The sequence below is a fragment of the Myiozetetes cayanensis genome, unplaced genomic scaffold (assembly GCF_022539395.1).
Source record: "Myiozetetes cayanensis isolate MyiCay16 unplaced genomic scaffold, myiCay2020 scf20-37, whole genome shotgun sequence".
Lineage (NCBI taxonomy): Eukaryota > Metazoa > Chordata > Aves > Passeriformes > Tyrannidae > Myiozetetes > Myiozetetes cayanensis.
Window position 1 is genome coordinate 7,018,106 of NW_026087412.1, and position 15,057 is coordinate 7,033,162.

At 41.7% G+C, this 15,057-nt stretch overlaps 1 protein-coding gene across 5 annotated transcripts; it reads right to left on the reverse strand.

The window, feature by feature from the left end:
- Positions 1 to 84: 84 nt before the first annotated feature.
- Positions 85 to 14,822, reverse strand: LOC126640908 (radial spoke head 10 homolog B2-like). Of its 5 annotated transcripts, none has more exons than XM_050317107.1 (20): positions 14,669 to 14,822; positions 12,958 to 13,280; positions 12,195 to 12,270; positions 11,841 to 11,909; positions 11,471 to 11,644; positions 10,853 to 10,938; positions 10,117 to 10,237; positions 9,155 to 9,331; positions 8,552 to 8,687; positions 7,950 to 8,071; positions 7,270 to 7,459; positions 6,456 to 6,564; positions 6,292 to 6,371; positions 6,044 to 6,192; positions 5,126 to 5,233; positions 3,934 to 4,104; positions 2,884 to 2,935; positions 2,352 to 2,462; positions 967 to 1,162; positions 85 to 576 (listed from the first exon to the last, which is right to left on the reverse strand). In XM_050317107.1, exons 2-20 carry the CDS (start codon positions 13,245 to 13,247, stop codon positions 207 to 209), a joined length of 2,787 nt encoding a protein of 928 aa, XP_050173064.1. In that variant the 5' UTR covers positions 13,248 to 13,280; positions 14,669 to 14,822; the 3' UTR covers positions 85 to 206. The 5 variants fall into 5 exon arrangements, with proteins under 5 accessions (XP_050173064.1, XP_050173066.1, XP_050173067.1 ...); XM_050317109.1 differs by having other exon boundaries at positions 12,958 to 13,325; positions 14,669 to 14,810; XM_050317110.1 differs by lacking the exon at positions 14,669 to 14,822 and adding an exon at positions 13,940 to 13,996 and having other exon boundaries at positions 12,958 to 13,325.
- Between the last annotated feature and the right edge of the window lie 235 nt (positions 14,823 to 15,057).

Genomic DNA, 15,057 nt, shown 5'->3' on the forward strand with positions numbered 1-15,057 from the left:
GTTTTCCTGTGTTCATTTGCATCATTGTGTGACTATCTGATAGTTTAGTGCCATGGAACTTGCCCAAGACCCTGGTGTGAAACAGTTTCCCTTTGAAATCAATTCTTGTGCACACAGTCTTATAATTTTTTCAGCTCCCTACAAGTGTTGTTCTGGTGTTGGTTTGGGGGTTTTTTTTTCTATTTGAAGAGAACTGGTTTGAAGTTTCAGTGGTTTTTACCAGAGGGTTTCCTTGTCTTGTTCGCAGGCACCTTGTTACCTGCAGGTGCTGCCTTCTGTGCCTCTGACTTCACTGAGGGGGCTTTCTGGTTGGCCTCTTTCTTCACTGAGGGGGCTTTTTTGTGGGCCTCTTTCTTCTGGGAGGGTTCTTTCCCGTGGGAATCTTTCCTTGGGGAGAGCTCTCCGCTCTGTGCCTCCCCCTTCGACAGGCGGGCTCTGCTTCCCTTCCGTGGGGACCCTTCCTGTGGCTCAGGATCCTCGGACGCCTCAACGTCCATGCTCTGGGAGGCAACTGCTGCTTCTGCTGCAGCTGCTTCTCGTCTTCTTTCCTCTTCTGCTTCTCTCTCAGCAATGAGTCTGAATGGACAAAGTTGGAATTTAATGAACTGCAGGAGGGGAGAGACAGATTTATCCTGGCTGAGCAACTCCAGCCCTACTCACAGCCCGAGCAGGATGAACTGTCCTAGTGGAGAGAAGCACAGTCTGTCCAACCACCACTTCAAGTCCAAACATACCTTAACTGTCCTTGCCAGGAAATATCAGAGTTAGGAGTTCTGTAACCTGAAAGCAACCTGTCTTTGTTACTCCAGGCAGTTACATTCTCTGTGTTACTAATTACACCTGGATGAGTCTGTTTTCCAGTTCCAGTAAGCTAAACTGCTTCCTTAAGCACATTTCTCATTTTCAATAATTTTGTTAGAGGAAGATAAGAGGTAACAGTACTGCAAGACAAGATTCCACACTTACTTTGCCAGCTCCACATCCTTGATCTTTCTCAGCTCAGCTAATTCAACATCCTCCTTTTGCTTTTCTTCTACTTTTTGCCTCAGCACTTTCTCCTGCTGGTAAGCAGGGAAGAGCTTAGTTGTGAAAAAGATTTCCACCTGACACATCCACAGACAAAATTCCTCATCTTGTTCAGTTCTGTCTTCTTCTGCTTCATCTGCAACACGTAAATTAAACATGCTTATTTAGCAGGGCACTTCTATTTCAAATGTGGTTTGGAGTGCAGTGTTGCAGCTCTGTGTCAGTGCAATGGGGAACTGGCTCCTGCATGTCCAGGACATGACACTCAGAGACCCTTGGAATGATGCAATGGGCAAGGGATGGCCCTTTGGTGGGGCCTCAGAGTGCCTTGGCCCTGGGAATGGCACCAAAAAGCTGTGGACTCTCCCCTTTAATCCTGGAATTGTTTTCTGCAGTGACCTGATGACAGTTCTGGATCTGTGACTTCTGGGCAGGGGGAATGGAGGAGCAAATGAGCACAAAGAGAAGGGAATGCAAACATCCAGTTGTCATGGCTGTCAGAAAACAGGACAGGGCCCAGGTCAGGGGCCTGAAGAAACACTGGTTTTTTTCAGATGTGCAACTTTTCAGTGATCAGATCTCAGTGAAAGAGCTGCTGACCACACAAAGATCCTTGTCTACCTATGTTCTTGGTTTTGAGTTCTTTATCAGCAGGAAACATTTAACAAGCACAAAAACCCAATCCTTGAGGAGATCTGCTAATCAGCCAGAAGATGGTACAAAAAAAGTGCTCTTACTGATGTTTCTTCTGCATGAATATTGGCCTGTCCTAACATAAGGCATCTTATCCCAGCTAATGGTGGCACACCACTAGGAATAATTCTTATACTAAATAAAAGAAGCAGGACATTGTATATATATATATAATAAAATATTAATATATATATATATAATAAAATATATAGTAATATATAATGTGCATATATATGTATATATAGTAATATATAATGTAATATAAAATATATAGTAATATATTTTATTTGTCCAAGACATTGAACAAGCAGGCTTACAGATTGAGCTTATCATAGAGTAAATACAAATTACAGTTTATAGATGCCCTACAAATAAAATGTGGCATCTTAAAATTGGGGAAACCTTTTAAGTCAATACTTAAATGTCTAATTTATTTATGAAGTTTCATTTTCTTTTTAAAAATATTTTAAGTTTTTTTAAAAAAAATCTTCCTCCAGAATCGATGTTCATTTACTGCCCTCTTGTGACAAGCTGAAATCTGCATATGCAACTAAAATTTCACAGTTCAAGAGCTACAAGGGATTTTTTTTGGGGGGGGAGGTGTTAATATTAAATCAGTAGGAATGCTTTACCTGCCAGTTCCTTTGTTGGAGAGGCATCTGGTTGTTTCCCTGCATCCCAGCTGAACAACGACGGATCATCGTTGGTGTCTGCACAAGCTGGGGCAAATGACAGGACAGTCTCTAATGTTGCAAAGAAAGAAAATTAAAAGAAGTCACTCTTTAATTCTGTGCAATAAACATCAAGATTGGTGTTCAGCACAAACAAATATAGATTGTCCCCTGACCTGACAGCTAGACCTGTGGTTGAAATACTTCTGAAATTATGAAAAGTTTGTCTATAATGAAGACAACAGTGCAGAGTTCAATCTCTTGTTTCCATGCCCAGATGAGTGGGGCAGAACAGGAAGAATTAAGGTTTAAAAAGCCTTTTAAGTTATTTTTAAGGAAAAAGTGATCGCTCCTAATTAAAGAGCATAGAAAATTCAGAGCTTCAAACCTGCCCATCTGTGTGCAGCAGGTATGGAAAGCTTTTCATCTTGAAAGCTGCAGAAAGAGTGAATCTCCTCTATTTTTATAGATCCTTTGGAACTGCAGTACTCACCCAGAAGAGATGCCTGCTGACACTGCTCTTTCTCTTCACAAGATCTCAGTGGCTGGCAAGAAGTTTTAAATTCAGTTACTCAACATCTGGGCTCGTGTTCAAATTAAAAAGTGAGATCCCAAGTCCCTCTGAGTCATGCAAATTCCCATCCCCAAAGCTTTCTGCCAACCAAATGCATTCTGCAGTCGTGCCTCTCTCAGAACATTTAAATTGCAATAGTGTTTCACCTTTTCAGGTATTAGCAGGTAACACTTCACCTTTGATACCTGCCAGGCAAGTAGGATTATCCTATTTCAGGGCTAGGGAAAGACAGAACTACAGAGAATGAAAAGCTCCTGTTCTTAGACATGTTCCTCTGTTCTCACATGTTGCTCTACATACTATTGTTCATCTGCTGCTGATGCACAGCTCAGCTGCCTCAGCAACGGCATTGTTTATGTCTGCACCAATTGGACTTCTGCTGTACATGCACTAGGGAAATGTAAACACAAGATGAATTTTACCCTCAGTAAATTGAAATTAAGATTTTCTTTTCTGTGAAATGAGGTGTTTGTGAATGCTCTTTGAGTTAATAAAAATGCTTTCACCTTGTACATAATTCCAGATGATAATGATTCTAATTCATGCCTTCAACTACCCCTGTGCATCCAAATTGCACCAGCATCTTACAACCTCCAAAATCCTTATTCAGAAGTTTAGCTGGGGAACAGCAAGGCTTGCTACCTACTACAGCTGCAATGCCACTTTGGACAGTCAGCTTAAAGCAGGAGAGACGTGCCTTCCACCAGCCAACCAATCTGTTCCCCTTCAGAGAGTTTGCAAGTGTTTTATGTGTATTTATAGTAATCTAGGAAAATGTGCAGATGTGTTAAAACTGATGTTACAATTTAAGGTAGCAAGAAACAGAAAAAGCAGAAGGACCCAATCAAACAATTTTTTATGCAAAAAGAGGAAATTGGTTTCTACATTCAGGAAACAGAAAATCTGCAGGGCCTGACTTCACCCTCTAAGTGGAAATAATAATATTTAACAGGTCTGCATTAATTTTACCTGAGAATATCCTGAGTACAGGGACAAAGTTGAGGTTTCCCTGGAGAAATTCTTGAATCTAAAGCCAGCTCCGTTCTGATCATCCTGAGCCATGTGCTCCTTAGCCATGTCAGGGGTAACGTACACCACTGCACATTCCAGGAGAGCTTCAAAAAACTCCAGAAAAACCAGCTGGAGTAAAAGAAACACAATGGTTACATTCACTCGTTTTTGCAAAATCCCCTCATTAACAGGCATGTGTAACTGAGCAAGCAAAGAACTCAGAAGTGATTGTGAAGTCTCACTTGACTAGTCAAACACCTCTTCTTCTGAAGAAAAACTGAAAACATCCAAAGCTCAATAAATTCAGGAGGTGATACACTGTGTTACATCTTATACAAGGCATATTGAACTAAAATGCTGCATAGAATTTTTGATTTATCTACAGCTGTAAGAAATTTCCCTAACAAGTAACTCACAGCTACCGCTATTACCTAAAATATTTTACTTGCATACAAAGCTTCAAAAAATGCCAAGAATGGGTGTAAGATGGATCCCCTGTAAGACTTACACTGTGTGTTCAGTTTAGCTGTTTAAAACAAATTCAGTCAAGTAATTACAACAGACTGTTGCTGACTAAGAGCTAATTGTTGAAGGGTGAGAACCCTGCAGACTGAGCCAGCTCTGGGGGAGCACAGGAGTCTTCTACAGTCACTACTCAGCCTCACTGAGGTGGCAGCACTTCACAGGGCACTAACCAGGTTTCTGGAATCACCAGATTTTCAGGCTCACTGGGTTCACATCTTAGTTATTGATCCGCCTCAACAGCCTTGGCAGCTGGAAGTGCAGAGATTGATCTCTGTGCAATCACTGATACACATCCTGTCAGGCAGCTCCTCAGACAGAACTCCCAGCAGCAGCAGCAGGAGTGTCCTGGCAGTGATGTCCCCCTGCGGGCTGTGGCACCCCTAAGGAGTTACCTGGATGGGCCAGATGCTGAGACTGTACTAAGAGGAGTAGGATATTAAGAAAAATATAGATGTACATGAACTAAACTAAAAGGTACAGGCAGAATAAAGGAAGACAAAAATAGAGGCTTGAGTTTGTACTTTTTTTTTTCCCCCCAATAAAGGTAGGATAGTATTTGCAGCAGTTTTTAAAAGCAATTTTAATTGTTCCTGTAGCCATGAACTATGTTTTTTTCCATACACACCTCCGTTTCCATGTTGATAGCAGTCCTAGAACGTCGAGAGGCACCAACTTTGACAAGTATTTTCACAAGTCTCGAAACAGTTAATTGTTGGTTGAAAAGTTTCAATTCCTGGGTAAGAGTAAAGGTTACATGTTAACATGTAACATGTTAACTTAAGGCATTCCCACATGAACCTCATCTACCTCCCTGTAAAGCCAGTACCCACATTTCTATTGGTTTCAAATGGTATTTCCACTTGTGGAATTAACACAGTGAAATTCTGGCCCTACTGAAGCCAATGGGAATATTCCTTAGACCGCAAAAACAGAGTTAAAAGAGAGGCTTGTGGAAAGCTTATAAACAAAAATGTAAAAAGTTACAATTTTGCCATCTGATTTTTTTTTTCCTGAAAAAATGGCTTGGATTTATAAAGTGACAGTCACCCAAACCCCAGGCATGTTAATAGGAATTGTTCCCTATCTTCAGAGTAATCTTGATCTGTCTCGGAATTACTGAATTTTAATAAAGAATCTCATGGTCATCTTGCAGTAAATATATTATTAGGAGTTATTTCAATAGCTGCCAGTCTTTGAATTCTAACAATAAGGCATGTTCATACACACATTTGATAGGATGGGGTGGAGAGGGACACAGGAGGGACCAGAAAAAGTATTTATATTCCCTTAAAACATTTGTGTCTAAGATTTGATCCTCTGAAATGACCAAGTACAAAATTAGAATTCAATCCTGAAAAAATGCATAAATAATTTCTGTAGAACAACCATCCCTTTAATGTCTGCTGGACAGTTGGCACCAATAACATCAGCCCTACCTTTTCAAGTGTGCAGAAGCCACAGGGAGTATTCTAAAAAGCCTATATAAACTGAACAAATAAAGCACAGCTAATCACACAAACCAGGAAAAAAAAGAGATTATTACATCCAACATCCAAACAAATTGCCTTATCTTCATGGTGGGTTCAAAGGGAGGGTTGAGCCCCCGGCTGTGAAAAGCTCTGTATATCTCCCAGCATTTGTCAATGTAGCTCATGGCAAAAACACTGTATCTTTCTTCAGAAAACAAGATACCTTTTAAAAGGAATTGGTAAAAAAGCATGGTTATAATAGAACAGTGATGTGTGTGCTGCTGATTGATGAATTCTGCACAGAAGAAACACCATTGCTTACCTTGGACACAGCAGGCAGTGGGAATAACGTTCCTGGACATCATTTCTGAGAAACACTTGTCCAGACAACGACCCTTCTCTCTACAGGTGAAACAAAAATACTCCTGTCTGGGAAGATTCCAACTGATTACACTGAAATAATTTTCAATGCAAGATGGAACTTACTTGTTCTTTTTATGATAGATATGAAATGCCAGATGAACAAGGTAAGATAAAAATGTTCTGAACAGTAGTAGCTCATGGGGACAATGGATCTCCAGAAGTTGTTTACCACCTGAAAATTTTGAAAAAATAAATTTCTATTATGCTCACATTTCACATTCCTTACAGGAAGATTGATCTGTCAGCCTTTCTTATCCTCTCCTTCTCTGCCTATCACAGGTAATAACACTCCTGAAAGACTCAAAGCAGTCACTGTGCCACTTCCAAACAAGCAGATCAAGGGAGAACCATCCACCTACAGCTGGATCTTAGGTAATTCTCTCTTTCTACAAATGCATCTACTCAGCATATATATAGAAATAAAAGGGGATGCAGAGCTGGAGTTAAAGCCTTCACATACTGGGGACATTGCAGGTCTAAAGGGAATTGATGGATGAACTGGCTCTATGGAAGAAAAAAAAATATACTACAGGCAAACCAAAGTTAAGAACATGAAAAAATACAAAGATTTGTCTCTCCTAAGTCTCTTTCTCTGAAAACTGCAGGTAATAGTAATGGCAAGAACACATTTTTTGAATAGATGGCTCTTCAGTGCAATTTTTTATGCTGTATTTTAATTTTGTATTTTCTCACCTAAGGACCAGAAGTGCCTGGAGAAGCGTTAATGCATCCCCTGAGAACTCACAGGCACAGAGGTACTGACTTGGGGCCACTTAACTGCCAGAGCTAAGCTACCGGTAGAACTTGCCACTCCAACTCTCCACAGCTTACTACTAAAACTCCTGGATTCCAGACCCCAGCCACTGGAAGCACAAACCTCTCACCACCCGATCCATTTCAGCAAGGCTTATTTTGGAGAGGTGGAACCGGCAGTCCTTCAGGAACCTCCAAAACTGGAGCTTAGTCATGAGGAAAGTGTTGTCAGGAGAGTGAACACAGCCCAAGGCACTGTAGAAGCTGTAGACTCTTCTCAGCATCGTGATATTCCTCAGCACAGCACATTCCACCTAAATGAAGCAGGCCATGTTTTCAGCATCAGCTCAGAGCAAGCAGAGATCAGCTTGTATTGATCCTGTAACTGGGCAGATAATTTTCTGACCTTGCCGCTTTGAAGAGCGAATCCCTGGCTAAGTGTTCCCAAAAGCATTACTCAGAAGTAGTTAAAATACATGGGGTTTGGTGACTGATAAAAATGAATTGTCCTCTGTCAGCAGACAAACCTCAGAGTGGTTAAAGGTAGTTGCTGAATGCCCTTCCAGATATGTTAACCTCTTTTTATTGCTTTTTAGTGGAAGCTCAGAAGAGGCAATCCTGTTTATTCATTCTTTTTTTATTTATTCTTTATTCATTCTTCTGGCTTTTCTTGTTTTCACGGCCTTCAGATTTCCAAATAATTCTTTAACGGAAAGAGTTATTTTAATACAAATAAACCAGAAATAAAATAATATGAAAGACACTGCAGGGGAAAACTGAAAATATCAAAGAGTAGACTCTTACTTGGTGCAGTTCTTCCTGTCTCTCTTCCCTTGGGAACAAGTCAAGCAGTGAAGATATATCCAGCTCAATATCTGACCCCAGGATAGAAGGACTTTCCGAGTCATCAATGATTGTGATATTTTCTACCATGCAAATAAAATAAATTAGAACAAACAAAGTTTAACATATAAATATGCACATACACAGAAAAATAAAACACGTATTATTACTTTTTATCTCACTGACTTTGATCAACAGATTCCTTTATAATGAGGCGTAGGGATTTCATAATCAACAGCATAACAACTGAAGGGTAACTTTGTCAAATTAACCCCCAGCCAAAAGGAAATGCAGACATTACGTATGTTATGAAACTTTCAGACAACAGTGTTCTGAAAACATCACAAGATGGAGAGTGGTTGTGTCACTGCACTCAAAGTGTCACATACAGGAAATAAAGCATGGAGGTAAAAGTCATTAATTATTAAGATAACTCCCATTTTTATCCAAGTTCTTTGAAGAAATTCATCTGCCTCTTGAGTAAGTACAAACAGCTTCACATTAGAGTAAAATGGAACAACAAAATGTGAATTGAGTGAAATTTGTTTAGTGAAGCTGCTTACCAGTGATAGAATGAGCACCAATGGCACTCAGCTCTTTTGCATTCACTGCATTCACTTGCAGTTGAGGACCTTTTACCAGACGATCATCTACGAACTCTCCTTCATAAGCATGACCATTCTTGAAGATAAACTTGCCCTACAGACAGAATTAATCTTGATATCAACACAGAACAAAGATTTTGAAGAAAAACATATAGAAAGGCTTGTGTGCAATCCTTAATTTGCATATGTGGTACTCACAGCTTTTTCAAAAATCTGTTTTATGTAAGAACCTCTCTGTGCAAGGACAGCTTGAAACCCATTAGCTCACAGTGGAGGTGTGAAATCCTGACCAACCACTGCAAAACTCTGTATGTACCTATTGCACTGAAAATCTCCCCAGTGAAACGTATTTCCTTATACACACAACACACAGCTGACCACAGAGTCCACCTGTGGCCCAGCGGGGTCCCTGGAAGGCCTCCTGCTGCTCTCAGTGGACCCTCTGCCCTTTGGGGTAGATTCTGCAAACTGGGTGGGGTTTTCTGTACAGGAATCTGCAGATCCCCAGTGCAGGGCAGAGCAGTCTGCTCTGCTGTTGTCTGCAGCTTTGTCAGTGCTCACCTTGCCGTGCTTCTTATTACGAGCCCACTGGCCTTCGTACACGGCTCCACCGGCGTAGATGAACTTGCCGTGCCCGTGTCGTTCCCCTCGTCTGAATTCACCCACGTACTCGTTCCTCAGGGGATACTGAGACAGACGTGCTCTCTTGAAAAACCACACGTGGGTGCCATATCCATGCTGAAAACAAATCAGTGTGTTCAGAAAGAAACATCCCCAGAAGAGCTGCTGCTGCTGCTGCTCTAGGGCCAGGCCATTCCCTGAAATAAAGGCCCCCCAGGTGATTGCTGCAGCATTTCAAACCAGCCACAGATGCTCTGCAAAGGTGCCTGGGAAAACACCCAGGGGATACACTGGATCTACACACACTTGAGCAAATTTTATCACAGGACTCCCAGAGCCACCCTGACTGCCTGAATCCTCCTGCCTGTAATCCTGCACAATGTGCCAGAGAGCCGGGATGGTCCAAAGCTGGACTGCTTGGTAACTTCAGCAGAGTGAAAAGACTGAGCAGGTAGCTCACGTTCTTTTTCCAGCAGAATAATAAATGGAAGAAACAGAAAATGCCACAAAATCATCTTTTCCCAGAGGGAACAGTGTGGTCTAATATTTTACAGGTGACACAGAAGCAAATTATCACACATACTTACAGCTGAAGTAATATCTCAGGCTAAGTATAGCCACAAACACTCAAATTCTTTTAGGTTTTTTTTAATTGAAAAATGTTTGTATTTTCCATTAGGGGGTTAAATTATGGTTTTATAAGACTAAATCAAAAGCCTTTTAATAATTTCAGTATTGCTAACATGCAAATCAACTTACAATAAAACACACATTTTCACTATCTCAACTGGTAAAAACCATACAAAGCTCCTTTGATATTGCACAAAACTCCCTATCCAGCTTTCCTAGAGCAGTGGACAGATGCGGAACTAAAGAGAGGTTTCTGGGGAAGCAGTTAATACCTGGATGCCATTCACCCACTGTCCTACATACTCTTGATTAGCTGCCAACCACACCATTCTTCCATGACCGTGTCGTACATTTTTCTTCCACTGACCTTCATAGACATTTCCAGACTTGTAGCTGCAAGAAAACAATAACAGCTAATGATTCCTTCATATTAAATTCTCAGTTGGTCTTGTGAAAGGCTTATGCAAAATCTCATTGCTAATAAATTTAGAATTTATTATTGCTAAATATAACCGTTAATTTGAAAGTTGGCTCGCTGTGGCACAGATACAGAGGTGTGGTTGTAGCCACTGTTTACCTACTATTTTTAACCTACAAACCACTAAAAATGTTAACCAGCTCTTTTTTTTTTTTTTAAGAGTCTTTGCCATAGCTAGTAAAAACATTTGTTTATATGTAATTCTAGATATAAGTCATTTATTCATAAAGCAGCTCCATCTGCTCAAATCAATCCAGTGTGTTTTTAAATACTGAATTGTGGTTTCCTAAAGCTGAGTTGGGAGTTTGTCTTTAGATGTTCTTTCATGTGAATGATCAATAGAAATACAGCACATAAAAATGTAAGTTATAAAGAAGGTCTGGTTTATTATCACAGAGCACTTTGTACATTTTTGTTCCACTGCAGGAGTATGAAATGACAGCATTTGTGTCCATTTGAAACAACAGGAGAAACTGTCTGATAACACCCATGAAACACAAACCCAGGAAGTGTGTTTTTGTCACATTTACCGTCTCATTCCCCATCCTTCTCTGACGTTATTGACCCATTCACCTGAGTACCACGAGGCATGTTCCTCATCAAAATAAATGATACCCTGAAACAAACAGCACAGGCCATTGAAATACCTAAATATTCACCCACATGAATAAAACACCGCATACAAATTATATGACACAAGAAACCACGCTCTAATACTTACAGTCACTTTGAGATGATGTGCTGAAAGCAACTGAAGTGATAGAATTAAATAAAAAAGCAACCTCCTTTGAAGAATATGAGTTAAGACCTTAAAAAAACACCAACTGTCCAAAAGAAAAATCATATTACATCACATTACCGTGCTTTTCACACCACTTGGAAATACTTGAAGAGAACTAACTTTGGTAACTTAATTACAGTGCTCACTCTGAGGCAGATCAGTTTTCTGACCCACTCCCTTCCAGCAGTAGCTCTACAGTGTTGACTACATTCACAACTTCAGAAAAAAATCCCTAGGGAAAACAAACCTCTACACAGCACAAGACCATGCAACAGAACAAAACACTTCTGCAAAACCTTTGCTCGGTAACACTTGCTGTTCTTGAGGGTACCACCCAGGCCCCTGCTCTCCTTTGGTTCTTACTCACCTTGCCATGTCTTTTGCCATTACACCACTCGCCAAGGTAAGAAACAGGACGAGTTCCACTCCTGAAAAAGCCAAATCCATTCCTAATTCCATCTTTGATTGATCCTTCATAGACGCTGCCATCGTTCCACGTATAACGGCCATTAAACATCTGCACATTCTCAGCAAATGTTCCCTGAAAGATTCAATGACAGCGTTAAAAAAAATCCCTAAGAGTGTCCCCCAGCTCTCTGGGTGAAGTCAGGCTTGTGATTCAAGTCACTGCCACAGTTCTGCAGTTGTACCAGTTCCCACAACTGAGGTACTTTCCTTCAGTTTGCAGATCTCACTGGGTGTAACTGTGTTCAGTTGTAACTTCAATTGTACTGTACCTCGTACTTCACTCCATCAGCCCACGTGTAAGTCCCTTGTCCATGCATAAACCCCTCAGAAAATGTGCCCTTCAAAAGGAAGAGAATGGCATCATTTGCAGATTTATTCTTTCCCCAGCTGAAGCCCACAGGACTTCAAAAGAATTACATACTGATTCCTCCCCAACTAGTTTCAAATCAAGAGTTTTAATGCCAGAAACCAACAAATTTAATGCCAAAAATCAAGAGGTTTAATGCTAACTTTCAATGCTACTGAGTGCTCAGACTCCACCCACATTAAAAGAAACAGTCTGCCTGTTCTACAGATAGAACTTGGTCCACTACTATTTTATTTTTTTTGAATTATCCACTCACCTTGTAAGTATCCCCTCCCTCAAAACATGCAAATCCTTCACCCTCATACAATCCATTGACTTGTTCACCTTCATAGCTACAAAGAAAGCAAACTAAAGATGAAGATTTCAAGTCACTGCCAGTAGATCTAAATCACTATAATAAATAAAAACAAATGATCTTGGATTTACCATGATCTACACAAAGGTCAGTTGTTGTGCCTTGCATAGAAAAATGAACCAGAAAATTTCCACTTTTTTGAACCTTCCTTGCAATATTTCACATAAGTGTTGTGTTGCCTCAGACCCATATTTCTTTCAACTAAGAAAAAATATCACATTGGTAGCCCTTTACTAGATTACAATCAGGAATGTTGGTACGTGAAACATTTCATACAGTCCCCTTGAAATACCAAAGGATATTGTCAGCATTGCCATTCACCTGCTTCCCCAGTTTAGGATATTCTTAAGGGATATGAGCAGCCCTAAACAGTACAAGGCAGCAGCATCTAAACATTACATGATATAACTATAGTTTCTTCACCAACTGTTTGCATATTTAAACAAAAAAAAACTTCACCAAAAATGAACAAGCTAAAAGAGCATCCTTCTGAAGGCAGCAGAATTCTATATGTGTGTCTCATAAGGTGTCAGTGCTACAGGTCTGAATCACCCGATTCTGTGCCTCAAATCAAGAGTCAAACCTGTGTTTGTATGACCCTGGGTACAGCACAGATACTTAAATGAGAATTATTCACTGCTGGGTTTGGAACAAGCACATATACCTTTTTACAATAACTTGAGCAAGAATAGGCTCCTCCCGGTACCGGGGAACAGGTTGGACTGGAGGTTCCTCTGCCTCCTCTGGGATCTCTGGAGCTGCCTGAGTTTCTCCCACAGCATTCCCTGAATCACTCTGCAAATCTGGCAGCTCTGTTAAACCATTCTCAGCTGTAGTATCTTGTGCAGGATCAGGAGCATGTACAGATTCTTCTGCCTTCTCACCATCTGCTGTCTTACTGTCTTTCTTCTTGACATCTTTTTTCTTGACATCTTTCTTATTGCTCTTTGGCATAGCTGCTGAATTGTCTCAACGTGTATTTTCCTTCTGAAAAATGAAAATTTACTTCTGTCTGATGTAAATCTATTTACCCTGAAACAGAGTTGATAAAAAAAAACCCCCACAAACTCAAAACACAGCTAACTACACAAAAAAATATCAATCTTTCTGTAATTATTATACATGCATATATTGAAGTTATTTCTGTAACAGCAGTTCCTCAAGGCAATGGTGTCAGCTTGTGTGGCAGGCGGGCACTGGGTTAACAGGGAGCACTGCCTGGGAGTTACCTCCAAGTCATCCATCAAACCATCCTGATGGAAGTGGTGGCAGTGGACTTAATTTTGCTACATGGAGATTTCCATCTTTACTCGATTTTTAGGTGTCTAGATTTAATTATGTAGAAAAGTTGAAAGACATGAGTTTGGCGAGTTTCCTGAAAGTCACAGCTGCACTAACGCTATTGATTTAACTTGCCTCCCAGGTTACGAGCTGCAGATCGAACCACAACACAACACAGCACAACCCCTGGATGCCGTAGTTATTTCACCAGTTAAGAGCTAACTGAAGGTCACAGCACCGCTCGAGCAGCTGCAGTAACAACTCGCACTCATTTCACCGAGTGAAAGCAGCGCAAGATCCCAACCCCCGTGTGCCGCAGCGGCGAGGGCCGGCAGCGACAGCCTCGGCCACCGCCGTGTCCTCACCCTTCAGACCGCAGCGCTGCGCGGGGGGACACGAGTGGCAGCGCGGGGGCAGCCGGGGCCGAGCCCTTCCCGAGGGCCGCGGGGGCAGCGGGTACCGCAGCCCTTTCCCCCCTCACGGAGCCCCGGCCCCTCACGGAGCCCCGCGCCCCTCACGGAGCCCCGCGCCCCTCACGGAGCCCCGTCCCCTCACGGAGCCCCGTCCCCTCACGGAGCCCCCGCGCAGCCGCAGTGCGGCGGCGGCGCCGCCGTGGCCATAACAACGGCGGGTTTGACACAGCCCGGGCAGGGCGGGAATTGCGGCCCCACACGATTTACTGACGGCATCCAGCCCGCACAGACACACACACTGTGCATGGTCCACCACGGGCGGGGATTGCCGCCCCACACGATTTACTGACGGCATCCAGCCCGCACAGACACACACACTGTGCATGGTCCGCCACGGGCGGGGATTGCCGCCCCACACGATTTACTGACGGCATCCAGCCCGCACAGACACACACACTGTGCATGGTCCGCCACGGGCGGCTTCGAGCACGGGAGGGACATCGGTAGCGTCACGGCCGCGGCAAAGGGAGGGGTGGAGGGAATATAACCCATAAACACATAGATTTCTTAGGTCAAATCTTGGTCCTAAGGGCGTGGAAGAGCTTAGCTATCTGTTTTAATGGTTTCAGATTCAAAATAAGTATTTTGATGCTACTCGAGGTTTCCAGAATTTGGACTGACCTTACCGGCAATTTTGCATTCCCTGTGAGAAAAGGGATCCCTCTTCTTGAAAAACAAGTTTGGAATATGGAAGAGAACAAGGCTAATTAAAAGTAAATATCCCAGATGAATTATTCTATTCAAGCCTGAAACACAGACACCAGTAAGTTAATCATTAAGTGCAATATTAATGCTTGAAGTAATTATCTAATGAAACCCAGTTTTAGTATAAGTAAAAAAAAAAAGTACTTTATCTTCTGTATCACTTCCATTTTCTTTAAAATTATCATATGCAGAATGTATAAACACAGAGAAGTTAGTATTTGTTTTATGGCATTACCAGAGACTTAAGTTCACATTCCACTTCATTTTAGGAATCAGTGTATTTGCTATAAATGAGGTTCACCTAC